At 46.7% G+C, this 27,749-nt stretch overlaps 1 protein-coding gene across 6 annotated transcripts in view; it reads right to left on the reverse strand.

Annotated features, from left to right (window-relative positions):
- The window catches only part of MTOR (mechanistic target of rapamycin kinase), a 95,810-nt gene that overhangs the window by 11,944 nt on the left and 56,117 nt on the right, over positions 1 to 27,749 (reverse strand). For all 6 annotated transcript variants that reach the window (XM_061602106.1, XM_061602103.1, XM_061602105.1 and 3 more), the window contains 15 exons: positions 27,206 to 27,281; positions 25,498 to 25,637; positions 22,914 to 23,014; positions 21,816 to 21,931; positions 19,740 to 19,817; positions 19,532 to 19,639; positions 12,867 to 12,992; positions 9,963 to 10,094; positions 7,697 to 7,812; positions 6,315 to 6,432; positions 4,446 to 4,652; positions 4,194 to 4,294; positions 3,786 to 3,882; positions 2,423 to 2,521; positions 2,186 to 2,308 (listed from right to left, as the gene is read on the reverse strand). In XM_061602106.1, coding sequence (XP_061458090.1) covers positions 2,186 to 2,308; positions 2,423 to 2,521; positions 3,786 to 3,882; positions 4,194 to 4,294; positions 4,446 to 4,652; positions 6,315 to 6,432; positions 7,697 to 7,812; positions 9,963 to 10,094; positions 12,867 to 12,992; positions 19,532 to 19,639; positions 19,740 to 19,817; positions 21,816 to 21,931; positions 22,914 to 23,014; positions 25,498 to 25,637; positions 27,206 to 27,281 — 1,738 coding nt within the window. The remainder of the gene's footprint in view (positions 1 to 2,185; positions 2,309 to 2,422; positions 2,522 to 3,785; positions 3,883 to 4,193; positions 4,295 to 4,445; positions 4,653 to 6,314; positions 6,433 to 7,696; positions 7,813 to 9,962; positions 10,095 to 12,866; positions 12,993 to 19,531; positions 19,640 to 19,739; positions 19,818 to 21,815; positions 21,932 to 22,913; positions 23,015 to 25,497; positions 25,638 to 27,205; positions 27,282 to 27,749) is intronic.

Raw genomic sequence — 27,749 nt, forward strand, 5'->3', positions numbered from 1 at the left:
TCCAGCCTTCTGTTTCCCACAGGGGCCCTAATGGGAAGCGCATCAGCAGGACCTGAGTGTGACAGGCCTCTCCTGCTGTTGTACCCCAGCAAATGGTCATTCAGGGACACTGATCCTGGAGGCAGTGCATGACCATCCTGACTTGTAGCCATTGATTGCCTTATTCTTCGTGAATTTGCCTTTTAAAGCCATGTGAGTGGGTGGCCATCACCACCCTTAGCAGCAGTGAGTTCCATTAGTTAAATAGGCTGCCCATTAGTGACCAGGCCAAGTTCAAGGTGCAGCCTGGGACCAGGATAGCTGAAAAATCATCTCACCCTTTATATACCCAGTCGATCACTACGCTTTGCAGATGAGGGCCTCCTCCAGGTACCATCTTATTAGGAGGTCCGTTCCGCACAACATAGGAAGCAGACCTTTCATGTGGTGGCATCAACACTTTGAAGATGTTTTTAAAGATGTTTTGTTGTAATATATTTTAAAGTCTGGTTTTATGATGTTTTAGAGTGTTTCAAGTGTTTTTGTTTGCCACCCTGGGCTCCTACTGGGAGAAAGGATGGGATGTTAATTAATTGATAATAAATAAATAAATATTCTCCCCTTTAATATTAGACAGGCACCATTTCTTTTATCTTTTTGGCACCTACTGAAGACCTTCCACTTTCAACAAGCCTTTTAAATAGAGACCTTATCCCAGTCTGTGTCTGTGCTGGAACTGCTTTTTAAGATTTTTTTAAAAGTTGTTTTTTAAAGATGTTTTTAAGATGTTTTGTTGTTAATAAGTTCTGAGAGATGCTTTGTTTTAATATGGTTTAAAGTATTTTGTTTTTAAGATGATTTAAAGTGCTTTAGTGTTTTTGTTTGCTGCCCTGGGCTCCTTCTGGGAGGAAGGGCAGGATATAAAACAACCAACCAAATGAACAGGCAATTTGGGGTGTGAGGAAGAAGAAACACACAATAAGGGGGAAGGAAAGGAAAGCTGCTTGGCTCTTTCCAAGTTGGGCTTGAACCACATGGCTCCTGTCCACATGGAGATTTGTCGCTCAAGTCAGGGGGAAGGAGGGAGCAGCTCCGCTGGACTGAAGGGATGCTGTACATTTTAGAGCTTGCTGCTTTCTCTGAAGCAACAGCATCCTGTCCTCACAGTGGCCAGCCAGATGCCCCAATGGGAAACTCACAAGCAGGACCTGAGCACAACAGCATTCTCCCCAACTGGGATTTCCATGTCTAGTTCCTGGCATAGGTTAATACTGAACGATGGGAAGCTATGAGATTTTTAAGCACTGGTGTAATAAACTCCTGGTCATCCATTCCTAATGGGAAGATAGTTGTTCTTGTCTGCAGCCTTATGACCAAGAGCTGGTCATAAAAACAGAAGAAAGAGCCTGTTGGATCAGGCCAATGGCCCATTTAATCCAGCAGTGGCCAACTAGATGCCCTTTATGGGAAGCCCACAAGAAGATCTGAATGCAACAGCACTCTCCCAATTTGCGATTCCTAGCAACTGGCATTCAGAGATATATTGCCTTTGACAGTGGAGATGGAACATAGCCATTGTGGCTATTAGACTTATCCTCCATGAATTTGTCTAATCCACTTTTAAAGTCATCTAAGTAGATGGCCATCACTTTGAGGCAGCAAACTTCCAGAACTTAACTGTACGCTACAAGCAAATAAAACCTCCCAACTCACTGCCTCTAGCCCCAATCATCCTCTTTCAAATTCTGCATGCTTACATTAAACAAAAATATCACACACATCCCCAGACATAACTCCCCCCCCAAAAGGGGGGATCAATCCTCGCAAAACTATAATTAGAATTGTTTCAGAGTATAAAGGGAAGAACACTAAACAAAAAATGTAACACACACACACACACACATACACACCACTTCCAGAATCAAGCAGATCAATCCTTGAAAAACCGTAATTAGAAATGTTTTAGAGCACAAAGGGAAGAATGTTCCTACCAAGGCAAAGCTCATAATGATTACTCTAACTACTGAACTGCAAAGTGGAGGCATATATTAATTAAAATTATATAAACCACCATTGAACTTTTAGACAAGGAGGGGGTAAAAAGAGAAATGAATGCATACAGTTTTCTCCCACACTTTGGGATGGTGCAGGGGGAGCAAGGAGGGGTGGGGGAGAAGGGAAATGTGTGAGGGCGCACACCGCTCACCATCATGGCTTGCTGGACTAGCGTGTTGCTGTGTTCGCACATATTCTTCAAGATTTTGTTGGCGGCATTGTGACGGGCTGTTGTGGTCGATTTTGAAGCGACAGTCAATGGGTAGATCAAAGCCTGAAGGCAAGTTGTCAGAAAGTAGCAATTTATAAAAACGGAACTTGTTTACAGTCTGGAGCCTGAATGTAGTTTTTGTGTGGGTGGGAGGGCAAGGGAGGGGAGAGCACCCACCTGCGGGTGGTACCTGCCGATGTCTGTGAGAAGCTGGTAAATAAGTCGGCCCACCAAAGGACGAGGAGTATCAATTCTAGCAATGAGCTGAGGAATAACCTGATTTTAGAGGATGAAAGAGGGAAGGTAAAAAAACACAAACCCTGAACCCAGTCATTTTTTCAAGAGACGCTACTCTTTCATAAGAACCAGCCCTGGCTAGGTTGGATCAAAATCTGTCTGGTTCAGATCCCTGTTTTCCAAAGGGGCCAAACAGATGTCTCAAGGGAGCCCACAGGCAAGGGTCAAAAGGAAAAGATCTCCCCAACCATTGGCACTTAGAGGCACATTGAAGCCAGAGTTTGCATAGAGCCATCATGACCAGCAGCCTTTGACAGATTTATCCTCCATGTATTTCTCTAACACTCTTTTAAAGCCCACCTAAGCTAGTGGCAATCACTCCATCTTGTGGCAGCGAATTCCACAGGTGATACGCTGTATGAAGCAGAAGACTCCCCTTGTCAAATTCCAGCATGCTCACCCCAAAGCCAGATCGCCTGGCCACAGATCTCAAGTCGCAAAAAAAAGCAACAGGGTCACAAGTGAACACAAAAGGCTACCCTGTCTAGCCTCTTGATGCAACAAAGGGGCGGTTAGTTCATCAGCCCTTCACAGACCAACCCAATATACCATGCAACAAGCAGGAGAAGGCAGAAGATGAGATGGATGGGAAGAAGAGAGTTTAAGGCCTATTCTCCAGAGTGACAGGAACTCAGCCAATCCTCTCTCAAGGCTTAAACGTTGCCCTGGCAACTCAGTCTATGCCCTGTCTAGGCCAACATCTTATTTACAAAACTAAACAGGAAGCTCAGAAACAGATCAAAGGTAGACAGCAATCTCCGATTGTTGGTCCTCAGCACCTGGCAATCCAAGGTGCCTTGTCTTCAGAGCAGGGAGGCTTCCATTTTTAGCAATTGCCGCTAACAGCTTGCCCTCCAAAAACCTCTCTAGCCCTTTTCTGTTTAGAGCCATCCGAGCCGATGTCCATCACAGCTTGTGGCAGCACATCCAATAAGTTAGTTACAACATGGGTGAAGAAATCCTTCCTGCTGTGTGTCCAGAACCAGAACTACCAACAAGTCACTTTTTACCAGGTGGGCCTCGTGTTCTGCATCTCATGCCTATTGTCCGCATTGCTAGGGAAGAAGCCAGGAGACAAGCAAAGGGAACACAGGAGGATCCCCTGGATGTACAGAGATACACAAGTAGGTGGATGATGGGGCTTGAGAAAACACAGACATGTCCTTGGCTCATTTTCTTCAGTCCACTGTTGTACTTTGGTCCAAATAAGGTTAGGAATTCTCATATAAAGCCAGCCTCTTACCTGTAACCAGGTATCTATCTGGATTGCCTTGACCCCTTCTACCAATGCTTCATTTACTTCTGGCCAGTGGCCGTAGTCAAACCACAGAGTAAGAACTCTATAAAGGAAGGAAATCAAGACAGGGTTAGGCACATAAAAAGAGACCTGCAGCTGGGTCATCTAATACAGCGTCCTGTTCTCACAGCAGCCAATCAATGCCCCAATGGGAAGCCCAGAAGTAGGACTTGAGAGCAACAGCCCTCTCCCCAGTTACGATTCCCAGCAACTGGTGTTCAGATGTATACTAACTCTGAAAGGGAATAGCCCTGCCCTGGAGACTGTCACAAGGAGCAGGGCAAGGGCAGCACTGACAATTTAAAAAGTTAAAATGAAAAACAAAACAAAACCTTGACTCCTTCCCCCAGGCACCTGAGAGTATCCTGCAAATTGTTTCCTCGGGACAAAGAGATAGAACGGAAGAAGCCCTGCACAGCTGGAACAGTGTACATCAGGAGCGTTTTGGACAAGTCCTGCCAGGGAAGAAATGTTTTGCAGGTCAGCCCACATGGAAACAAGTGAGAGAGTTGAGCATTTTATATATATCAGCTGGGAGGATAAGGGGGACCAGGACCAGCCGGACACACATTCCACTGGGTTGGCAAAGCCAAGGCTGGGCCTTACCTCCATGACTTTCTTCTGCACAGGAGATGGGACAGGGCTGTTCTCGGCGCTTTCCGCCTCGCTCTCGCTGTTGCTGCCCTCTGTGTTGGCGCTGGTGATGCTGGCCCCACTGGCATGGCGAAGCTTCTTCTTCTCATCCCTGGCTTGGTTCTGATGCTTGTAGTGAAGGACAGCCTCGAAGTTCATGACTGCCCAGGCGTGCCAAGCCTGCCGAGTGTGACGAATTACCATCAAGTGACACGCCTGCTGATTCCTGAGCCAACTCTCTTCTGCAGAGATTTCAGCTGGTGGGTCCAGATGCTTAAGTGGGTACATGACAGGCCCCACCACTAGCTTGGATGACATGGGGACACGCAACGCTGGATCATTGTTCCCTCGAGCCCAGTATTGTTATCTACACACGGCTCATAGGTCTGAGGTCTCGAATGGGAATCTTCTGATCCCTACTATTTAAAATTATTTTAACTAGAGTAAGGCTGGGGAACCTGGGGCCCTCCAGATGTGGTTAATAATCAGGTCCCATCATCCCTGACCACTGGTTACGCCTGGCTAGGGCTGAAGGGAGATGGAGTCCAACATTTGGAGGGCACCAGCTTCCCCACCCCGATCCAGAGATTGAACCTTCGACTTCTGCATGTAAAGCATATTCTCTACCTCTGGGTGATGGCCAGAGGGAGGGGGAGATACCAGATGCAAAGGAGGACATATTTAATAGTTGTGTGTGGGGGAGACGTAGTCGGATAGATGGGCCCTTTTCATTAAGGCATGCAAAGCTTGTATGTGCTGAAATTTCCTCTTCTATACTACTATTGAGAGCCAGGGTGGTGTAGTGGTTAGAGTGTTGGACTATGACCTGGGAGACTGGGGTTCGAATCCTCACGCAGTCATGATACTCGCTGGGTGGCCTTGGGCCAGTCACTGCCTCTCAGCCTCAGAGGAAGGCAATGGTAAACCCCCTCTGAATACTGCGTACCATGAAAACCCTATTCACAGGGTCGCCATAAATCGGAATCGACTTGAAGGCAGTCCATTTTCCATACTACTATTAAATATAAAGGAGTCCTGCCCTCCTTTGCATTAGGAGCATTCTCAAGAGAGAGAGAAAGGGGCATATGTGGTCTAATAATAACAGCAGCAGCAACAGCAGCATTTTTATATTTCTTTCAAGTTTTAAAAGCACTTCATATCCATCATCACCTTAAAACAACCCTGCACTGTAAATGAGTATTAGCATCTTCCATGTTGCAGATGGAGGGACGGAGGCTGAGAGGGAGTGGCTTGCCTAAGGCCAATTAACAAGTAAAAACAGAAGAAAAATAAATCAAATTACTATCAGGTGCCAACAATTTTGCTGCCTTTTCACGTCACCCTAAAGTAGCCTGCCTAAGGTAGCTGCCTCAGTTTAGGGAACGATACGGCTGGCCCTGTACATAAACAATTTGTTCTGGACTTTGGAACTGAGAAACAGCCAACGGGTATCCAAGTATCCTGCACACAGACTCCACGTGAACTATCCACTTAAGGGGAAATGGTGGTAGCCCATCAAACCGGACCGTGATTAAACCTCGTGGAGAGTGTGTGTGGGTATCTTATCTCATCCCAGTGGAAGGCAGGATGTCGCCTTATCCCGAGTCAAGTTCTGGTCCTGAAAACGAATTCCCGCGCTGAGCATGCGCTCAATAGCATCGGAAGATGCCTCGTCCATCTAACTCGGCATTCTTTAAACGGCTGGCAGCGGCTCTCCAGGGTTTCATGCAGGGGACACCAGCGGCCCTCCCTGGAGAGGTTGGGGACTGAATCCTGGAACTGCTGCATGCAAAACAGGTGCTCTACCATTGAGTCTCCCTCCACCTCTTCCCTTTTACTCACTTTGTACCAATTGCGGTCGTGCTCTGTAGAGGCGCTGTAGTACTGCAGGACCTTGGGGATGGTGCTCTCGTTGATGCCTTGCAGGTTAAGCTGCCACTCGCCCAGTTTCAGGAAACACCTGTGAATGGGACACATCAAGAGGAAGGAGCTAATTGTACCACGCTTGGCCAACGATTTTGGCTGCTGGGGGCTGGTCCCCATGGGTTTGGCCTTGGAGCTTAGGATGAGCACATCATGTCTGATCAAGGAAGCGGACACAGCCCACCATGCCCTTCTCATTAGCGGGGGCTTCAGGAGACTGGGGTTGCAACAGGCATGTGGATGTGAACTCAAAGAACTCAGGGGGAAATAAGATGAGTCGGTGGTGCAGAACTTAACTAAAGTGGGGGGCATGTACGTCACAGCTCTTTTGGGAGCCCGACAGAAAAAATGTTGCACAACAGGAAGGCAGGGATGAGGAACCTGCGACGCTCCAGATGTAGTTGGTCAGCCATTCCCGCCTTCCTTGGCAGGATGGCTGATGGGAGCCCAGCAAAAGCTGGAGGGCTGCAGCTTTCCCATCCCTGTAGTAAGCAATCAGTCCAGCTTATATAATGTAGAATAAGCAGCAAAGTGGTCTGCACTGAACAGCTGCACAATGACGTTAAGAAATGCAAGCAAAAGTAAATTATTAGGCACTTCAAGAAGGATGCAGACAAACTGGAATGGGTTCAGAGGAGGGCAACAAGGATGATCAGGGAACTGGAAACAAAGCCCTATGAGGAGAGACTGAAAGAGCTGTGCATGTTTAGCCTGGAGAAGAGAAGACTGGGGGAAGATATTATGGCAGTCTTCAAGTACATGAAAGGTTGTCACAGAGAGGAGGGCCAGGAACGCTTCTCGATCGTCCCAGAGTGCAGGACATGGAATAATGGGCTCAAGTTGCAGGAAGCCAGATTTAGACTGGACATCAGGAAAAACTTCCTAACTGTTAGAGCCATACGACAGTGGAACCAATTCCCTAGAGAGGTGGCGGGCTCTCCGACACTGGAGGCCTTCAAGAGGCAGCTGGACAGCCATCTGTCGGGAATGCTTTGGATTCCTGCATTGAGCAGGGGGTTGGACTTGATGACCTTATAGGCCCCTTCCAACTCTACTATTCTAAATAAATAGTTCTAATATTGCTAGACTGATAGCTGGGAACAGCAACCTTTCCGGGCTACCCGCAATGTTTTCCACAGATTCCTGACATTAAGAGAGTCAGTCCACCCAGGCAGTTCACTCCAGCAAGCCAAGAAGCAAAGCCAGGCAATTGCCCCGCCCTTCCCATTATATGCAGCCTCCAGGAAGGCATGCTGATGCTTCTGGCCAGGCGCCTGAACCTCAGCAAGGTCGGTACTGACCGTGCCATAAGCTTGTGCAGCTCCTGCCTGTGCTGCTGGTCTTCGGTGGCGATGGCATGCTGGGCCTGCTGCTGCATCGTCTGAACAAAGTGCTGCATGTGCTGAAAGGCGTCGATCTGCAACATGAGCACACGCTTTGAAATGCATTGCCAAGTTGCTACTGCGCATCGACAGTGTGTGTGTGTGTGTGTAAAGATATACATACAAACCAGGAATCAATGGGTTATATCCAAAGTGAGTCCTAGTCAGAGCAGACCCATAAAAATTAATGAACATGACTAACATGACATAGGCCTATGTTATGCACTGGACGATTTACAGCTTATAGCTAGTTATTACGCAAGTATTACAAGCTAAAGTATGTCAGCGGTTCTGGAAGCCAGTGTATAATCTGTTAATTGTATGTGCTGTGTATTTGTACTTTGTTTCTGCTACAGTCTATTGACTACGCAATAAAGGATGATGACGACTAATATGACCATAGATTGGGTCTACTCTGAGTAGGACTAGGTTGGCTATAACCCAACACCTCTCCTTCTCCAGCTCACACCTGACTATCCCCCACTTCACAATCCAGACATTTTATCAGGCACATTGGCCAGTAACTGAAAAAATGTTTCCGTATCTCATGTTCCTTCAGGCAGGCTGTCAGCTTTTGTCATTTTTAAAGCTCTGTATGTATATCTCTTCAATTAAACGTGCATTTGTTCCCCTTCCCTTTTTTAAAACTAAAAAAACGTGGAATAGACTTTTTTAATAAAAAAAAAAAAGTTGGAAAACTGCCTCAGCAAGAAGAGGAGAAAACCAGCTAGTAACCATACCAATCTGGCAATCCATCAGTGTTGCGCAGAGCAGCTTTTGCCACAAACAGGAAGACAACAGTTGCCATCCCCCCCCCCCATGTCCCTTGGGCTGCGATGCTTCTGCAATCCAAGTCAGGAACAGAAGGCAAATATTCTTCGGATACACCCTTAACAAGTCATTAAAAGGTACATCACCTAAGCAGGCTTCCTCCCACACTTCTATGAATTTGGTAAAGCAAGGGTAGAGAACCTTCTCCACCCAAGAGCAGCATTCCCTCATGGGCAACCTTCTGGGGCTGCATGCCAGTGGTGGACAGAGCAACAGGTGTGGCTCTTATTTTTGCACAGTTGGCTACATGCTAGACATGCGAGATATAGAGGTTTCTATGCACGCACACTCTTCCCATCCAGCAAGTAAGAAGCATTATCACAGTTCAAGGACACATTCCATCCAGGTAAAAGCACTTCAGGGACGGTGAGAGTTATGGCCTGGGCAGAATCCCAAGGCTGGAGTTTTTGGCTCTCAGTTTCCCATCCTCAGTGAAAGGGAAGACACACGTCTTCCTCTGTGACATCAGCATAGGCGAGGCACAAGACCCACTCCAGCAATGGCACCTTCTTCTCCTCCCCCCTCTAAATTAACTTGTACAATTTTACCACTTTTTTTTTTTTATAAAAAACCAATTTCTAGATTATTTTCTTTCTTAAGCTGTTACATTAATGCTTGACGGGGCTTACACACACACACAAATTGGAGCTTGCTTAAACCTCCCCACCACCACCAGTGTCAGCTGAGTTGGCTTAGTTTTCCAAGAAAGGCAGGGGTGTAAATCTGTTAAATTCAAACACAGCCAAGAGGTTAGCCCTTGGTGGCGGCTCCTTCTGCTTTTTAGAAGACGTGCTGTGGAGCCACAGTTATAATGGCTTCAGCTTCCACAGCTGGCAAACCTGAGGTGGGGTGGGGAGGCTGAATAAAAGGAATGACATGGCAGCACCTTCAGGACTAAACAGAGACTTTACTATATATTAAAAGGGAAGAAGAATGGATCCAGTCTTGAGACTTATTGGATTCGATTACGTAAATTCTCCTTGCGCTGCCGTGCCAGAGAGACTCTGCTAAGCTGAATGATTTGGCCTTACACAGCCCTGCGCATTCTCCAGCTGTTTGCTGGAGTCTGCAAAGAGATGTTTTGACTGCAAAAAAAATCCTTACCTGTTACCCAGTGTGTTTGCCTGTTTCTTTATTGGCCACTGACACATCACAAACACGCACATGCACACATGAGGATACATAATATATTAGGACAGGATAGAAAGTCGTCCATGTCAAAACTGAAGACGGTGGCTGACCATGGAAGGGAGAACCTTGTGCAGTTTGCTCCTTACACAGTGGCTGTTATAGGAAACAGGAATCATCAGCAGGAGGGGGGGAAACATTTTTTAAATTCTTTGCAACGTTTTACCTTGCGGGCACTTTTCCACATGTGCTTCATGTACGCGTAGGTCACTTGAGGATGAACAGTTGGCAACGGGTGATCCAGCTGCCGGGACGGGTCAACCCCCAGGAGCAACACAAGGGTCTTATGAGCCAAAGCCTTGAACAAATAAAAACAAAAGGAAGAGGGGGCAGGTTACTGCAGAGCTGCCATCCAACTCTTTTTACTGTTCCCAAGCCTACTAGAGCTGCAAAAGCTCCTCTTTATTCAGCATCAAATGGTTTCAGAGGATTCATTCATACTCCTCATTTTACTTCTTGTCACAGTGAAACCCCTACACCCCAAAAAAGCTCTTTAAGGTAGGGCAGAAGCCACAAATCTGACAGCCAATAATTGTGTCTCATTGAAGAACAAATCACAGCATGCATGTTTTGCAGGCAGAAGAGTCACCCATGCCTCCAGACAATACCTGGAACAAAAGTGATGCATGAACGGTGAAATATACTGTAAATCTCACTTGCAGTCAGATTTGGATAGTCTGGAATTCATTTTAGGATTGTCACTCAATTTAAGATACTGTACTCAATTAATTGGGTGGGTTTAAGTCAACTAAGTCAATCAAATCTGCATAAATTTGCATATGAGAAAAATAGTTATAAAACAAAAATCATTATGTTAAATTATGCATCAATCCATTGCAGTAGGCATCATCTAAGGAGAGGCATTCCTCCCAATTCTCACACCTGGGAAAACATCTCTTCGGAGATGGCATTTACCATCTCTAGCTTTAGTGCTTGTATTAAAAGTAAGGAAACTTTTCTAGAAATCTGCTAGCCAATTATATCAGGAGCACCTTTTTAGCCGTGATACTTTAATTAATCAGTCTAAATTTCTCATTGACTAAATGTTGCATTTCCTGGCCTTTTGACTATAGTGGATCTTAGAATATAAGGATCTGACAGCAGTAAGATGCTGTTTTGTTACTGTTTCCTTTAAGGACATCCAACAGAAGCCATGACAGTGTCTGCAAAAACCAGCAAAAGCAATGTGTTAATCAGCCCCAAAGTTCAGACACTGGGGCCGCCTAATCATAATCTTTTAGGACAGGACAGTGGACCAGGTGAGCTTTCGCCCTTCCACAAAAACTGTAAGGAACTGTAAGGGAACAGCATTAGCCCCTGTCAATCTCTGCAGAGGTTCTCTTGTATTCCCTTGTAGGTCCCTGAACAATCTCAAAGGCACTGTATAACAAGACATTCAGTTCCAAGCAGAAGGCAAGGACTGCGTTGAGACAATGGGGGCCACATGGTAAAGGGCAGGCTAGAAAAACAAACAAACAAATCTCTTGCAGCGTGCAAAAGGAAAACTGGAATGAATGAGGAATTGCAAGTGAGGGGAGTGCTGTTGCGCTCAGGTTCTGCCTGTGGGCTTCCCATAGGCATCTGCCGCCCTGGGCTCCTGCTGGGAGGAATATAAATCAAATAATAAATAAATAATAATAAATAAATCTGGTCAGCCACTGTGAGGACAGGATGCTGGACTAGATGGGCCACAGGCCTGATCCAGCAGGGTGGTTCTTATATTCTTAATGAGGACAAAGTATCACAAACAGCTGTGGAATTAAAATCCTAGGCCTCAAACTTTGGTTTAGACTTTGCAAGTACAAAGGGAGTGATGGGAAGAATGACACTGAAGCATGTGAGACTGTGACCAGAGCCGGTTGAATGCAAGGGCGCTCGGTAGGATCGAACCAAAGGTGTCTCACCAGTTCACGAGTTAGATCTAAGTGTGGGAAAATGTTTTTCATGCCACCGTCACACAGCCTTGCCTCCGGGCATTAGGTGGGCATCGTTCTGCCATAAGCAGATCCTACAGTCAGTCTGGAATTCCGAAAGAAGCTTTTCCTTGTGTGAAAGACTCGTGTGAATTGAGAAGGATGTGAGTTTTCCTTTCCCTCTATATGAGCCACTGACTAGGTCTGTCACTAAGCTAAAAGGCTGAACCTCATAATCCAGTGGACCCTTTCCTAGAGTGAATTGAGCAAAAGGAGCTCTGCGCTCCTGTGTGAACTGAGTAAAGGACACCGGCTTTAGAATCTGGAGTATGAGTTATGAGCTGCCATCTGGTGGACTCTGTGTGAACTGCGTGAGAGAACTCTGCTCTAGCATGAACGGATCTTACCCTACCCCACTCCCCTGCTGACCGTGCAGGTTATGAGCCTGTTGGACCACAGCTGGACTGCGTTGAGATCCCCATTGCACCTTGTTGACCACAGGACACCCTGAATAAGCCATTCCTGTGTGCATGCCTGTGGTGTGAATTGAGTAAGAACTTTGGACTTGTGATTGTCTGAATTTGTCTCCAAGCAGCCGCGTGCTCTGTTTTGGTTTGCTTTGTTTTAATAGAAATGCCTCTGGCAATATCTGGATTCAAACACAACGCAAAGCTCTGTTTTGTTCCACACAGTCCTCTGGATAGCCAATGCTAGTTTAGCCCTGCCCAAAAGGGAATTGCTCCTGCCAAAATGCCTCCACATGGAGGACTAAGAGGACAAGAATTGCAGCAATTGCCGTCTCCTGGATTCACAGTGGATGTTCTCAGCTTCTTCCTACAATAGCCAGTCATGAGTAATTCCTTGAAGCTCACTAGAGTAATATTACTAAAACAGGCTGGTAATATGATATTGACATCAATATCTGGAAATGCGTTCAGGCGAGGGCAATGTTTCTGTTAAAATCTCTGCAGACCACAGACCACAGATTAAAAAGTGAGGTACATAAATCCTTCATGGGCTTATTGACATTAACCCTTCCCCATCTGGATTTCTGTTGATTTTCAGAAATCTGCGTGATTGGTCCCAGCGTATGTATTTTGGACGTGACCCTTTCCTGGTTCACAGGGCAGCATCCAGGCAACAAGAGAGGCACTCACCAGCCTTCCACTCTTGCCACACAAGCTGGCGTATTTGAGCCAAGTCCTCATGTCCTCGTGGGGGCTGACAACAAGAGACCGAACCATAAGTATCCTTTGCCAGTCCTCAACGATCCGCTGGCAGCCCTAGAAAAAAGGGAAGTGCAGACAAGAGACCTCTTAAGTCTATGTTCCTGTCGTTTTATTTCCTATTCCTATCTTCCACTGAAATGAAAATAGACAGCAGGCTTAAGACAAATGAGAAGCAGCTCCGTACAAAGGAAGTCGTCCTATGGGAATCATTTCTGCCCGGTATTATGACAGTAATCTACACCAAAGGCCAAAGCTCACTAGCAGAGCATCTGATTAACATGCAGAAGGGCCCAGTTCAATCCCTGGCATCTCCAGGTATTCTGGGAAAGACTTCCTATCTGCATGCAAGGCCGATTATGTATGGTCTTTCCCCTAACAGGAGAAAACCCAAGCAGACGTGCTTCTGGCTCCACTGTGTCTCTGCTGGTAAATGAATTATTAATTGTCATATCTTGATACTGAAATTATTTTATATCATTATGTTGGATTGTTTTTATATAGATAGCAGCATTGAATGGTCCTTTATAAGGATAACAATATTTTTTTTTGGTCCTGCTTTGAGCACAACATATACAAATAAACGATGACCATGACACAACAAGAAGAAAATGGCTTGGGAAGGCAGAAGAAATAAGTACAACTTCTTATCTACCAAGTTCTCCTAATGACCAGCTGGGATGGAAAAGGGTGGCAAGGACAAGAGACTGAGAAGGGGTAGCTCTGCCCTTGTTTGACTCTGGCCCAGCTCACCACCAATATGTTGTCACCAACTCATTACTCTTGAGGCCCCTGGCTGGATCGTCACCTTGTAGTGGCGAGTGGGCTTGCGTGTTCCAATGAACCCTGTGAGCGATGCCGTCGGGAGCCATGCACTCCCAGCACGGGCACCCATGGCGGTAAGGTCAAGGGAGAGGAACCAGACAAAGAACGATCCAAGAATGTCCTCAACGGCAGAACAGGCGAAAGATAACAATGTGTACGTTACAACGGCTGTGAAGGCGGATGAAGGCTGCAGCAGATAAAAGACTTCCAATCGGCGTGGTATCCATGCCATTGGATCAAAGCCTTTTTCTGTCAAGATTGTGTGTTGATCGTCATGCGCCGATCTCCCCACATAAAACAAATTCACCCACAGGCATCTTCCAAGCAAAGACCTTATGTTGGAAGACAATCTTACTCGGCCTCGAGTGACCACCAATGAATGTATGATGGCTCTTGAGGGAATGTGGGTCTTGACAGATTAGTTAACATATCATGGGGACAGATCTGTTCCAAACAAGCTGCTGGTGCTTCTGTTAATGCGGAACAAAACTGCCTTCTCCTAAAGGGAAAATTTCACATAGCCCAATATATATGTAAATTCTCCCCATTTGCACACAACCACATCCTGTACATACTGCTAACTTCAGATTAGGCTTAGTCCTCGGAAGATGCATACAGTAGCAAGCGCCAGAAAAACTGTCCAGGTTCTCCATCGTCAACAACATCCGTTAATGGAGAAAGGCAGAAGGAGGGGAGAGGAGGAGCGATCAACCTCCTGTAACAGGAACAGACTCAAAAAAAATGAAGCAATACCTTCTGCATTCTCCTAAATCCCTTTCAAAACAACAAGGCAGGGGTCTGATCACATTTCCAAAAAAGAACTTCACACGTTATTTTGGGTTCCAGCTACAATTTGTTCCAGCAGCAAAAGGAATAAAAACAAGGTTGGAAAGAGAGAGATGGTTTTTCAGGGGAACGAGTGAAGGCATGCCCTGCACAGATATTTTTCATCACTCTGCTTTTGTTGTTGTCTTCACTGCCTAGCGCTGGTGTTCCTACTGCCACCTCACTGAGTTGGCCTTCCCTTCAACTTGGCCTGCCTTGTTGGCAGGACAGCGGTGCTAGCAGACATGCCTAGCTCACATCTACCTGAGCCGAACGCTACAACAGCTCAATGTTCACCCCAGCGGAAAGGCCAAGCCCGAGTCGAATTTGACTGTGTCTGCTTTGTAGGACAGCTTGGAGGGGTAGGATGCCCAAAAGAAGCAGAAGCCTGCCTGCTGCTGGCTACCTATTGTATGCAAGAGCAGCGAGTCCACTTTGTGGGTGCATAAAGGAAAGATGTCAGCATGAAAGACCTGTAAGTCCCGCACTTGCACATATGTGCATAGTTCGAATGCATGACACAGACACATGTGTCCCTACAAATCTGGTTTTATTTTAGCTTTTCGAAGCAATTTTCTGGCCCTCATGATTGGGGAGGGATAAAAAGCTCCAGCGTGTGGCGTGGACGGAGAGACAGACGGACGGATATAAAAAACATCTTTTATTAAAACATTAACCGGGGAGGGTTAATCTTTTTGACTAATTGCCTGCTACTCTGAACTGTCACTGTTTTACTGTTTTATTGTTGTACTGTATTTATTATGATGTATTTTAATTGAGTTGTACGTCGCCTAGAGTGGCCATTGGCCAGATAGGCGACTTATAAATTAAAATTATTATTATTATTATTATTACATTTTTTTTCTCAACATCTTAACACACTCTTTCCCTACCCACCACCAGGAGAATCAGAGATGCACTCGGGCATTTCCTCTACTTGATTCAGTTCCTGAACTAGCTAGGAGCTGCATCTTCTGATGCTGCCCCACCCTCATGCCCAGAAGGCACCAGATCAGGCCCTGTGCTCTGGCTGGCGGCAGCTCTCCACGGAGCTTGGGCAGAAACAGGCCCCTTTCCCCATCACCTGCTCCCTGACCCTTTTAACTGGAGATGCTTGGGATTGAACCTGGGACTTTCTGCATGCAAAGCAGCTGCTCTGCCGCTGAGCTACTGGGCCCTTTCCCTTAGGAAGAAACTTTTTCCTGCTTTCCTTTGATAAGACATCTGGTATCACTTTAAGGATTCTTGCCCCAGGCCTGACTCCATCCGAACAAAATAAAAGGGGAACACAGGAAGAGAAGCTTTAATCAGGGTCTATTTAGCTTAGTATTGTCTGCCCTGGCTGGCAGCAGCTTCCCAGGATTTCAGACGAGTCTCTCCCAGCTCTACTTGGAGATACCATTGGGCAATGAACCTGGGACCTTCTGCATGCCAAGCAGATATTCTGCCACTGAATCATGGTCCTGCTCCCTGTCCCCAACTTCCTTTCCTCCATGATCCGACTCCATTGCTTATTTCTACTGTCTTTTAAGTTATATGGATCCATACTCATTAACTCACTTCTGAAGCCACTCAAAGCCCTTGCAAGACGCTGGGACTGAACAAAAGTGACATTTTTAAAAAGTCAGGGGCATGAGAAAATCCTGTGCAGATGCATCCTGATTTTTCTCACCGCTGTATGGACGCCTGGCCTGGCCTTTGGAACATCTAGTCAGGACCCCTTCATCACCCAGCCCTGCTGCCCCTCATGTACACAGAGGGCAGGCTGAAGCACACAGCTTGGAATAACTTCGAAGGACTTAAGAATGACAAGACAGCCCTGCTGAATCAGGCCAAAGGAGCATCTGGTCCGACATCTGCTTCCAGTGGCCATCTTTATGCAAAGTAAATTCTATGGGCACAATCCAGACAAATTGAAGCATTGATTCTAATGAGAGAGTGAGTTAAACAGGTGCTTAAATCCCTCTCTTGGGAAATCAACAAGACCTGAAAGTGCTCCACTTTGGATAGATCAAACATCTTGCACACTTTAATACTTTGCAGGACTGTAACTCTAGGTTTCCCTGGCAGACGATATTTGGACTCCCTTGGTGGTTAATACTAGATGTATTTCACTGCTGTTGCAACTCTCTTTGTAGGACAGCCCTAGCTGAGTGATGGAGCATCTGCCTTGCATGCAGAAGGTTCAAGATTCAATCCTCTACATCTTCAGGCTGAGCTAGGAATGTCCCTCGTCTGAAACCTTGGAGAGCCACTGCCAATCCCTGCAGACAATCCTGAGTTAGATGGACCATTGGTCTGACTCGATATCAAGTAGCTTCCTATGTAATCACCTAGAAATGTACAGGGACCCAGAGCTCAACTGGGCTTTTCCAGTCTTCCACAAATCGTGGCAATTTGTACCAAATAAAATGAAAGGTTCCTTTGCTTCTATAAGAGCGTGCATCTACTGTAGGTCTCTCAACATACTGGCTTGCATTCAAATCCAGAATACTAAGTACCGGTTAGAAAGACCGAAGAGAAGGTTCTCTAGCTTGGGAGAAATGGAGATCGCAGGATGCTTTGAACAGATCAACAAGTATGCCACCCTACTGCCAAATTAGGTAGGAAATTTGCTACTCCGAGGTCCAAACCAAGTGGTTCTGCAGGCCTTTCATAATTATTAGTAAGATGCCATAAAAATGAACTCTGTGTCCTGCTTTTTCTCTCTCCCTTACTCATCAAGATCTGTAAACAGTTGCATCTGCAGTCTTCACCCATCCTGTTACTCCCAGCTATTCCGCTCGGGCGGAATGTTCTCTGAGCCTTTCCGGACAGGAATGCAATCTTGGAGGCAAAAAGCTTTGTCACAGCTTCCCAAATGGCACAGGGAGGGGGAGAGGGAGAGAGAGAAAAAACAAGCCATTGGCAGCCACAGGTAAACAGCTTCTTGCGCAGTACAGAAGCACGCACAGAGACAAAGGAAGGCACGAGCCACGGTGGAATTTTTTTTCCTTTGGGTGGATGCTGTAGCTAATATGGGGCTGTACCTAATATGACAGCTTGGCTATCAAGCTGCAAGCCAGCATCTACTCCATGGGAGAAGGAAGCTAAGACCCAGGGGAGACTGAGTCATCTCCAAACTTCATGGTGGGAGGCAGGGCTCCAGCATTACCCGTAAAAGCTGTTTGTGGGGCTAGCTGGGAGAGGATGTTGATCTGCAGCTGAAGGTTATGATTGTTACAAATTCATGGAGAATAAAGCTATCAACAGCTACTAGTCATGATGGGTATGCGCTACCTTCGTTGTCGGAGGAAGTATGCCTCTGAATGATCAGCTGCTGCAAACCACAAGTGGGAAGAGTAGCTGTTGCACTCACGTCCCGCTTATGGACTTGGCCACTGTGGGTTGGACTGGGTGGGCCTTTGCCTTGCTCCAGCAAGGATTTTCTAGTGTTCTTATGCTCTGTAGGAACAATGTAGTCTTGGCTCTCTCCTGCTTAGGCCATTTGCTTTGGTTTCCTTTGGTGGTAACAGCTCAGGTTGCAGGGGACACAAAACCTCATAGCTGGTGCATTGTGAACCCTCCTTTTCCCAAAGTAAACACTTCTGTCTGTCCGTCTGTCTAAGGTATCTATCTATCTACTGACACGGATGCAAGACAGACACAGGGAATGACGGGATTTTGTGCAATCTTCCCAGCCCAATTCAGTTCCATCAACAACTGGGAATTCATTAGTTAAATTATGCCCAAAACATGAAATTATGCTACTACTTCTAATTGCATACACATCTTGAATACTGTCCAGAATGGAAGTGAACCAAACACCACAGAAGTGAAGATCGTATACGGTTCAGGTTAAAGCGGCAGCCACGGCACAAATTATGTGCAAATGCGTCTGCTTTGCTTGCAGGTCCCAGGTTCAACCCCCTTTGATTTTCGCCATTTGCCGATTAATTTTGCATCACCCACAAACTTGGTTGCTTGCTCTGGCTTCAGATCAGGTACAAATGATTTAAATATCAACAGTCCAATAATGGGCCTTCAGAGACCTCACCGCTTATTCTTTTGCTGATTTATACCTACCCTCTGCCTCCTATTTCTTAACTAGCCACTGATCCGCAGGAGGAACTGTCAACCTCTTATCTCATGACTGCAAAGTTTACACATGGCCTTTGGATGAGGGACTTTGCCAAGAGCTTTTTGATACTCCAAGTATCCGTATCTGTTAGACCATCCCTCTGGATATGCTTGCTGATTCAAAGGATTATAAAAGGTCGCTGACACAGAATTTCCCTTTGCAAAAGCTATGCTGATTTCTCTTTAGCAAGTCTTGATTTTCTCTATGTGTCTTAATTTGACCCTTAACAATACTTTCCCCCAATTTACCTAAAGATAGCAGATGTGCAATTTCCTGGATCATTTTTTTAAAAAAATATATTGGTATACTGGCTACCTTCCAATCCTCCTGTAACGAGGCCAATTATACAAGTTGCATACTTTTGTTAAAAGATCAACCATTTCACATTTCACTTCCTTAAGGACTCTTGGGAGTATGCTGTCCAGACCTCGTGATGTGGTAATTTGTAATCTGACAACTAGTCCTGGTTTTCACTTCAAGGAGAAGGAACAAGAGAGTATACAAGATAGTTCAGTACTTCTGAAACTGTGACTGCTGACAAGGTTGATGCTTAAGGTATGTAATTTCTATTATTATTGTTGTTACCACCACGACCTTTATCACCATCTTTCCTTCAAGGAGCTCAATGTGGTGTACATGTTTCCCCATGTTATCCTCACAAGGATAAGTGTGAGGTCAGTTAGGCTGAGAGACAGAGACTGGCCTGAGGTCACTCAGTGAGCATCATGGCCGAGTGGGGGTTTGGAACCCTCATCTCCCAGGTCCTAGTCTGACCCTCCATAACCATTACACCATACTGTTGTTAAGCCATCCGTGATGTTTTTACCTGTAGTCGCTCCCACCAGATCTGGCGAATGATCTCACGTCGTTCCGGTACCAGTTTATACTGGATGACTTCTTCCAGCTCTGAAAGCATCTGGCAGGACACCATCGCCTACAGGAAACAGCCAAACACATTCCATCCCAGTCACCGCTGCACCAAGGCAATTTCCAAATTGAGCTTCAGCGCCCGAGGCTGGGAGTCAAGTACTCACCCCATAGGCACGACTGTAACTCTCTCCTGCCATAGCCGTCAGCTCAGCATCTAGCAGGTCTCGGGCTTTATCAATGCACTGAGAAGGAAAAGAAAGGAAGAAGGGGGGGCATTAATACCATGCAGACATCACTAAGTAGAGTACAATAAGATGAAGATGAGAAAAGAAGCGACAACTGGAAAGGTGAAGAGAAGTTATTGGTCTTCAGTTACGAAGCACAAAAAAAAGTGACCACGTACAAGTAGACCTTTGTTTCCCTAACTCATCCGAGTAGTTGGGCTTTAGCAGGATCTTGTGAACCCTGACCAGGGTTTTCCTTGGGATGGGCCTTGAGGTTGGCTCCTTTCTGTTCCTGTCTGCTGCTCTGGAATTGGTTGATACCCTGGCCTGCTTTCCACAGGCCCCACTTTTGCATTTCTCTCAAAGCGCCTTTTCTCCCGTGCCTGAGACTGTACGTGCCGGTTCAGGCTTGCAAAGAAGCCATAGCTCAGCAGCAGAACACATGCTTTGCATGCGCAGCTCCCAGCATCTCTAATGAAATATTCCTAGGCAGCAAAGGCTGAGAGGAACCCTCAGCCTGAGACCATGGTGATGCACTGCCAGTCAAGCCTCTGACAGCTTCCAGGCACCTTAGGCAGGATCCAGCCAAGGCACATCTGCAAGAACCAGTCCTTGATACCAGGGGTGGGGAACCTGTATGGCCTCTCCAGATGTTGCTGGCTTACAGCTCCCATCATCCCTGACTACCGGTCATGCTGGCAGGGGCAAAGGTCCCCCACTCCTGCTCGACAGAACACTGCGTACTATGCCCAGTGTACATTCCACACATTCTCTCCAAGAAGCCATGTGCACCAAATTTCCTTTCGCGTTTTGCAGAGCCACACAAACAGAAAAGAAACCCCAAACCTGGGTGTCGTGCCATGTATTATATAACATTTCTGCTAGTTTTCCCTCTTCCCCACCCCTTTCCAGAATGTGAAAAAGGTTGTTGTTGTTGTTGATGATGATGATGATGATGATGATGATTTGTTAGACGCCCATCTGGCAGAGATTAATCTGCCACTCTGGGCGACGTACAACACAAATACATTCCATATAAAAACATAAACAGAGAACATTAAAAAAATTAACCCCCCCTAGAACTGCAATCTGCCAGCCTAACCCCCCTCCCATGCCTGGTTAAAGAGCCAGGTCTTCAAGGCCCGTCAGAAACACAGCAGGGAGGGGGCCTGGCTGAGAAGGCTCTAGACCTGGTCCTCACCAATCTAGCTGCTTTTATGGGGTTAATTAGAGAGGCCTATAGTTTTTTCAAAATCAGTTTTTTCAAAAGCCTGGCTGATCTTTGTTGTTGTGGTTGTTCACATCAGCAGAGTCACAGACAGATTCTGACAGGGCTGACTTGGATTATTTTCTTTCTTAAAGAGGAATCCATTCTACAACTTCAGCATTGAATTCAGAGCGAGGGAGAGGGCAGGCCTCCTCAAAAAGTAAATTAACATACTTCACACTCACGCAGGCCACAATCTGAATCCTTCAACAGAAGCACAGGATGAGCACATGGAAACTCCCATGCTGGATCAGTCCAAAGACTGGCTTGTAAATTGCTGCTCAACTGGATGGCAGGTGAGAATTGCCTCCAGGTGAGAAAGGTAGGGAAACTTTACAGAAGTTCCCGATGGACAGCCATGTTAGTCTGTTACAGCAAAACACAAGAGAGCCTTGGGGCACCTTGAAAGGCTAACGAACAAATTTACTGTGGCATAAAATGTTGTGGCCTAGAGCAGCCTTCTCCAACCCGGTGCCCTCCAGATGTTTTGGACTACAACTCCCATCAGGCCCAGCACGGCATGATTTCTACTTTCTAAGTATGGGTGTAGCTGGGCCACCAGACTAACATAGGCTGCTGCTGTCTGCTGAGGGAGGGCCCGCTGATATGGGAGGAGACCCATCATTTTGGCAGGGTTCCCCTCAAACCTGGAGCCTGCCCAACCAGATGGGAAAGCAACAACCAACTGCTGGCCTTTAACAACTTCACAGGCTTCAAACTGGGTGATGGGGAAAAGGTTTAGAGCATACCTGCTGAGCCAATGAAAAGAGGTCCTGATGCAAGGCCAGCACAGCTCGATAGAAGGCACCGTCATGGGTGTCCCTTGGGATCATGCAGGTGTACTCCTCCATGCTATCCCACTGACCTGTAGAGACAAAAGTGGCTGAGTTGGGAAGGCATCCAATGCGATGTTCTTGTCTAGTCCCCATCTAATTTACCCTAAGAAAGGGAATAATCCCTGAGTAGCAAGTGGGTGCGGATTTTTCTTTTTTAAAAAATAGCCTCACAGGCCGTTTAGAGGGACTGGGCAGCCCTAATTAGGCCCATGGGCCAGAGGTACTGCTCCCCTTCTGGGGAAAAAGAAACTGGGCCAACTTTTCATGAAACCCACTCAAGGGAAGCATATCCTACAACCTCCCTAGGTACCTTTTGTTCACTTGCTGGACTCTTTCTCCTAGGCAGAAAAGGCACCTGCACTATAAACCTTTCTCTGTGAAATAGCACTTTATAGTCACTGCCTGTTCCGTGGCTTGGATCAGACACTTGGCAAAACTCCCCAATCCCCCCCCCCATACACACACACACAAAAGTGTGCATGGGGATGAAAGAGAACTACAACCTTAAGCCAACAAGGGGTGGGTGGGTGGGAGAGAGACCGACCAGCCACAATCTAAAAAAAAATTAAGTCAGTGTAGATCCGCTTAGCTGCGTGGTGAACTGTGGCCCAAGCATTTCATTTCAACGGAAGTTTAAGTACCACGATTGCAAGTCAAGACACCTTGGCAGATGTCTAAGCCATATGCATGGTGCAGGACTGGGACTACACTAGCTAGGTCCATGGAACATCTGTTCCACCCCCTGACCCCATGTACTATTTGTACATTGGGTTTCACATCTGCATTAGAGCCTACACAGAAAAAGAACAAGAGAGAAAGAGAGAGATGCCAGACAACACACTCCGTATCACATAGGGAGCAGGACAGAAGAGTGATATCCTAGGGACACGCGCCATCACTGAGCTTCTCTCTCTCAGTATCCCAGATTATTTAAAATGGAAACAAAAATGACACGCCTCTCTGGGTGTTTATACACCAGCTCAGGGGTGAGGTGGACGAGTTGGGATTTACCTAAACCCCAAGCGGCAGCGGCTGCCATTCTCGCCATCTTTGCTTGAGTTTCGTCATTCACCAAGGTCCATTTCTCACAGCACTGCTGGTGGAGCTGTCCCCTGGGGGGGGGAAAGCAAAAACTGGTTTTTGATGGAAATTCTCCTCCCTGGATTTATTTAAAGTATGTGTTTTATATTGCCTTCCTACTAAGAAAAAGGTATTCAAGATGCCTTGCAAAATAAATAATAATAATAATAACATTACAATGTTATTATAATTAAAATAATAATTAAAACTGCAGTTCATTGATACTGCAATCCTATATATGCCCACTCAGCCCCACTAAGTTCAGCTGGACTTATTGGGTTGTATCCAATGTTAGTCCTACGTAGAGGAGACCCATTAAAATTAATGGAGCCAAGTTAGCCGTGTCCGTTAATTTCAATGGGTCTCCTCTGAGCAGAACTAATGTTGGATTCAACCGACTCCCAAATGAGTAAGCATACAGTTGCAATCTAAAATACAGTATCATTTTTTTAAAATAAAAAGCAAAGCAGCCATGAAAAACACACACACACACACACACACACACACGCATAGTGCCAAAACAAAAGAAAACCCTCATTTTTTTCCCTACCACCCTAGCAATCCAGGACACAAAAAGGTGGGAACACCAGGCATGTTTTGCCGTCTGAGGTAGCTTAACGCAATCTCCGCTTGGTTTGTCAAGTGACTTCCACTGACAGGCATCTTCTCTCTCCTCTCGTTCCCAGGTGCCATCAACATGGGTCCATGTCAGGACCCATCAAAACAGAGGTTCAGTGACATGAGGCACGCAGCAATTTAGACAGAACTGTCTCGGATTTGCTGAAATCTCCACGTTGAACTGCTTAGTATGCCCTGCAGATCCTGTCGTCTCCAATTAGACTCCAAAAAAATCATATTCTCTCTCTCACACACACACAATCTGCATGTTGCAGTCCCCTGCTATAAAGACTCCTGACACAAAGGGTTGTATCCAACACTAATTCTACTCAGGGAAGACCCATGACTAACTTGGGCCCATTAATTTCAATGGGTCTACTCTGAGTAGCATTTGTGTTGTATACAACTCCAAAGGCCTTGATTCACACAAGCCTCTGGCACTGAAGAGAGGAAGTACATCTTTCAGGTCCTACTCAAAGGGGGCCTTCAGAGCACTGCAAATAAGCTTTGTCGATTTCACTTCTACCCCTAGGAGCTGGGAAGTGAAATTGACACGCTTCTCTCACAGCAGAAGTTGAAAAGGATAAAACTAATTTCAGAGGGCAGGAGAGGAAGCAGCCTTAAGGCTAACACTTGTGCTCCCCTTTTGACTATCCTTCCATGTTCAGGCCCAGCGCTTGACTGCTACCACCACAACACATTCCTCACAGCAATCCTAACAGCAAGGGATGCACTATCTGGAGGAAAGAACCTCATTTACAAAACAGCCTATTGCTGCTTGGGCACTATGAGAAGGGGCCCCATGACTGGGCTTTCTCTGGGGCAGTGCCTTGCTTAAAGAATTCTCTCCCCAGGGAGCTGTGTCTGCCCCATGCCGATGGCATTTAAGATGCCAATTAAATACATATCTGTTTGCCTGGGCCTTTAGAGACGTGTTTACTGAAATTTCAGGAAGAAATGTTAGATTGTATTTTTGATTTTAGAAATGTATTCTTTCATTTTTAAGGTACTGGCTGGGTTGAATCCAATGTGAGTCCTACTTAAAGTACACCAATTAAAATTAACAGGCATGACTTAGGTCCACTGATTTCAGTGGGTCTAACTCTGAGTAGAACATAGTTGGATTCAACACACTTTTATGGTACAGATTGAACTGCTAATGCTGTTTGCTTCCTGGGCTCACACGGCCGGAAGGGGGGCACAGAAATAAAAACAAAGAAATGAACAATTAAAAAAGCTTGCACAAGTGAGTCATGGTAACTAGATGCTTGGCCACCCTCGCTCTCAAGACAGGCAACGTGTGTATTTTACTGCATGAGAAAAACAGCACGGTGGAAAAAGACCTAAAAATGGGAAAGGTGAGGTCAAAAGTGGCTGTGTGTGCTTGCAAGACACAAGATAATGCCTCTTTATTTATTACTGCATTTACATCCCACTTTTTCCTCCAAGGAGCTCAAAGTGGCGTACATGGTTCTGCCGCTCCTCATTTAATCCCCACAACAACCCTGTGAGGAAGGTTAGGCTGAGAGGCAGTGACTGGCCCAAGGTCACCCAGTCTGCTCCATGGCTGAATGGGGATTTGAACCCCGGTCTCCCAGGTCCTAGTCCAACACTCTAACCACTACACCATACTGGTTTATTATATTATATATTGGATTTATATCCCACCCCTCCTCCTAGTAGGAGCCCACTTTTCCTCCAAGGAGCTCAAGCTGGTGTACAAACATGGCTCCCTCCCTCTCCATATTATCCTCACAACGACCATGTGAGGTAGGCTAGACTGAGAGAGTGACTGGCCCAAGGTCACCCCCGTGAGCTTCATGCCCGAGCAGGGATTTGAATCCTGCTCTCCCAGGTCCTAATCCGGAACACTTGGAACCACTACAGCTCTGCTTACCATTCCCCCAGGGCTTCCAGGCAGCGCATGCGCCCCAGCATCAGTTCTGGGTCATCCTTGTTGGTGTCCATCTTTTTGTCATAGGCCACTAGAGCATCTTCCCATTCGTGCAGCTTCTCATACCAGGTAGCCTGGATTTCCTGGAAAGGGCGGTGGTGGAAGAGGAAGTAAGTGAGGGCAGACAAAACAGCAGTTTTAGTGTGTGGGGGGTGAGGTGGCATGAGTGGGGAAGAAGACCCAATAAAGCCTGTCAGGAGATCTTGCATGAGGCCCACAGCGATGCCATTATCATTCTGGAGAGTGGGAGGGAAAGGTTGTGGTAAGGGGTTTTGTTTGTTTCGTTGCAAAAGCATGTTATTATAAATCTATACGCTCGAAATAAACGAAAGAAGAAGCTGCCTTATGCCAAGTCAGCCACTGGTCAATCTAGCTCAGTATCGTCTGTGCTGACCGGCTGATCTGCACAGGTCAGCTGAAGAGGGGCAGCCGTACGCCACTTTGTGCGGGTGCATTTGCAGGTGAGAGTGTGGGGTGGTCAAAAGCACTGCTAGCATGCGGCCCCCAGAGGATTAGCCAAAGGCGAATGTGGCCCTCGCCCCCCCCAAATGTCAGCCGTTTCTGTTGTGTGGCAATGAATACCACATATTAATTATGCTTCGGGTGAACGATGACACTGGGAGCCTCAAGGACAGAAGTACACCCTCCTTTGCTACCAGTGGTGGCTGGTGCCCAATGGCAGGGAGCCCAACAGGAGGTGGAGCCAGAGCCAATGACAGGCAGAGCCAACTAAGTCTAGTTTGGTCTCCGTCTTCCTCCCTGCTGAGTTCTACAAGGGCAGAACTGAGACTAAGGAGAAGGAAACCGACAGGCAGCACCACCCCCTGAACTGGTTGTAACTAAGAACAGTAGATGGGGGTTGGCTGAGGTTGGCCGGGCAGCACCCCATTTGCCCCAATGGAACCAGCCTCCGCTGCGTGCTGCATCTGTTCCCCTTCAGCTCTGAGCCTGAGCTGCCTTAACACATGCACACAAGAGCAGCAGGGAATGAACAGCACAGCTAACAGCCAGCCAGCACAGGGCTTGGGTCGCAGCAGCACTCTGCGGAAAGGAAAGGATCCTTAAGCTTTATCACCGGCCTTAGCAGCTCAGATTTCAGAAGACGAGTGGTAGGAAACAAAAAGTACCATCCAACAACTGTTTTCAAATTCCCACGTCTTTCACCAACTACTCGCTTCTTTAAGGAATTTCATTTTCAAGGGATTTAGAAAAGGGGGGAGGGGAAGCTACCGCTTGGAATTCTTTTGGGTTTTGATTCTGCTTCCCCACCCCCTGTCCCAATGTGGGCTCCAGGCCACCCACGCACACAGCACTTCGGTGCCCCTCCACATTACAGATCTGGCTCTGGCCTCTGGGGCTCCACGGGCAGATCGCTTCAAAACGGACAAAGACGACGAGCTTACTGGAGTGCTTTGGAGAGGGATGGGTCCCACGCGCAGGAAGACAAGAAGCTGCTTCGTACTGAGTCAGGCCGTTGGTCTGTCTGCACTGACCGGCAGGGGCTCTCCAGGGTTTCAGGAAAGGGTCTCCCCCAGCCCTCCCTGGAGATGCCTTTGGGGACTGAGCCGGGGGCCAGGTGCTCTGCCACTGAGGTACGGCCCTTTTCTTCATCGTCAAAACCAGGGAGGAGAGGCATTGAGAGGTTACTCACCAGCTCCCCAAAGTGTTTCATGGCATATTCGAGCACCCCAGCTGCTGCCTCCGGTTGCTGCAGTTTATTGTTAATACTGGGAAGAGATAAATGGGAAAGAAAAGGTCGTTTGAGGACAGATCCTAGTGGTTTCATCCCTCTTTCCCAGGCAAATAGCCTTCACAAACTATTATGAAATGTTAACTTGTTTAAACCAAGCTAGTATATACACATTGTAAACCAGCACCATCAACAAGGCAGCTTGCTCACTGCTACGCATCTTCTGCTGCTATACGTGCAATGGCAGGAGAATACAGAGCAGCCTTCCTCAGCCTGGTGCCCTCCAGATATTGTGGGATTCCCAATTCTAGTCGGTCCCAGCCAGCATGGCCAATGGTCAGGGATGATGAGAACTGCAGTCCAGCAACACCCGGAGGGCACAATCATCATTGTGCTGGTTAAGTCAGTCATTTTATGTGGGTAACTGATGAAGCCACTCATTTGGTAAAAGGCAGATACTGGCGAAGATAGGAAGCGAGTACCTTCTGTAAAAAAAGATCAACAG

This window comes from Rhineura floridana, chromosome 18 (assembly GCF_030035675.1).
Source record: "Rhineura floridana isolate rRhiFlo1 chromosome 18, rRhiFlo1.hap2, whole genome shotgun sequence".
NCBI lineage: Eukaryota > Metazoa > Chordata > Lepidosauria > Squamata > Rhineuridae > Rhineura > Rhineura floridana.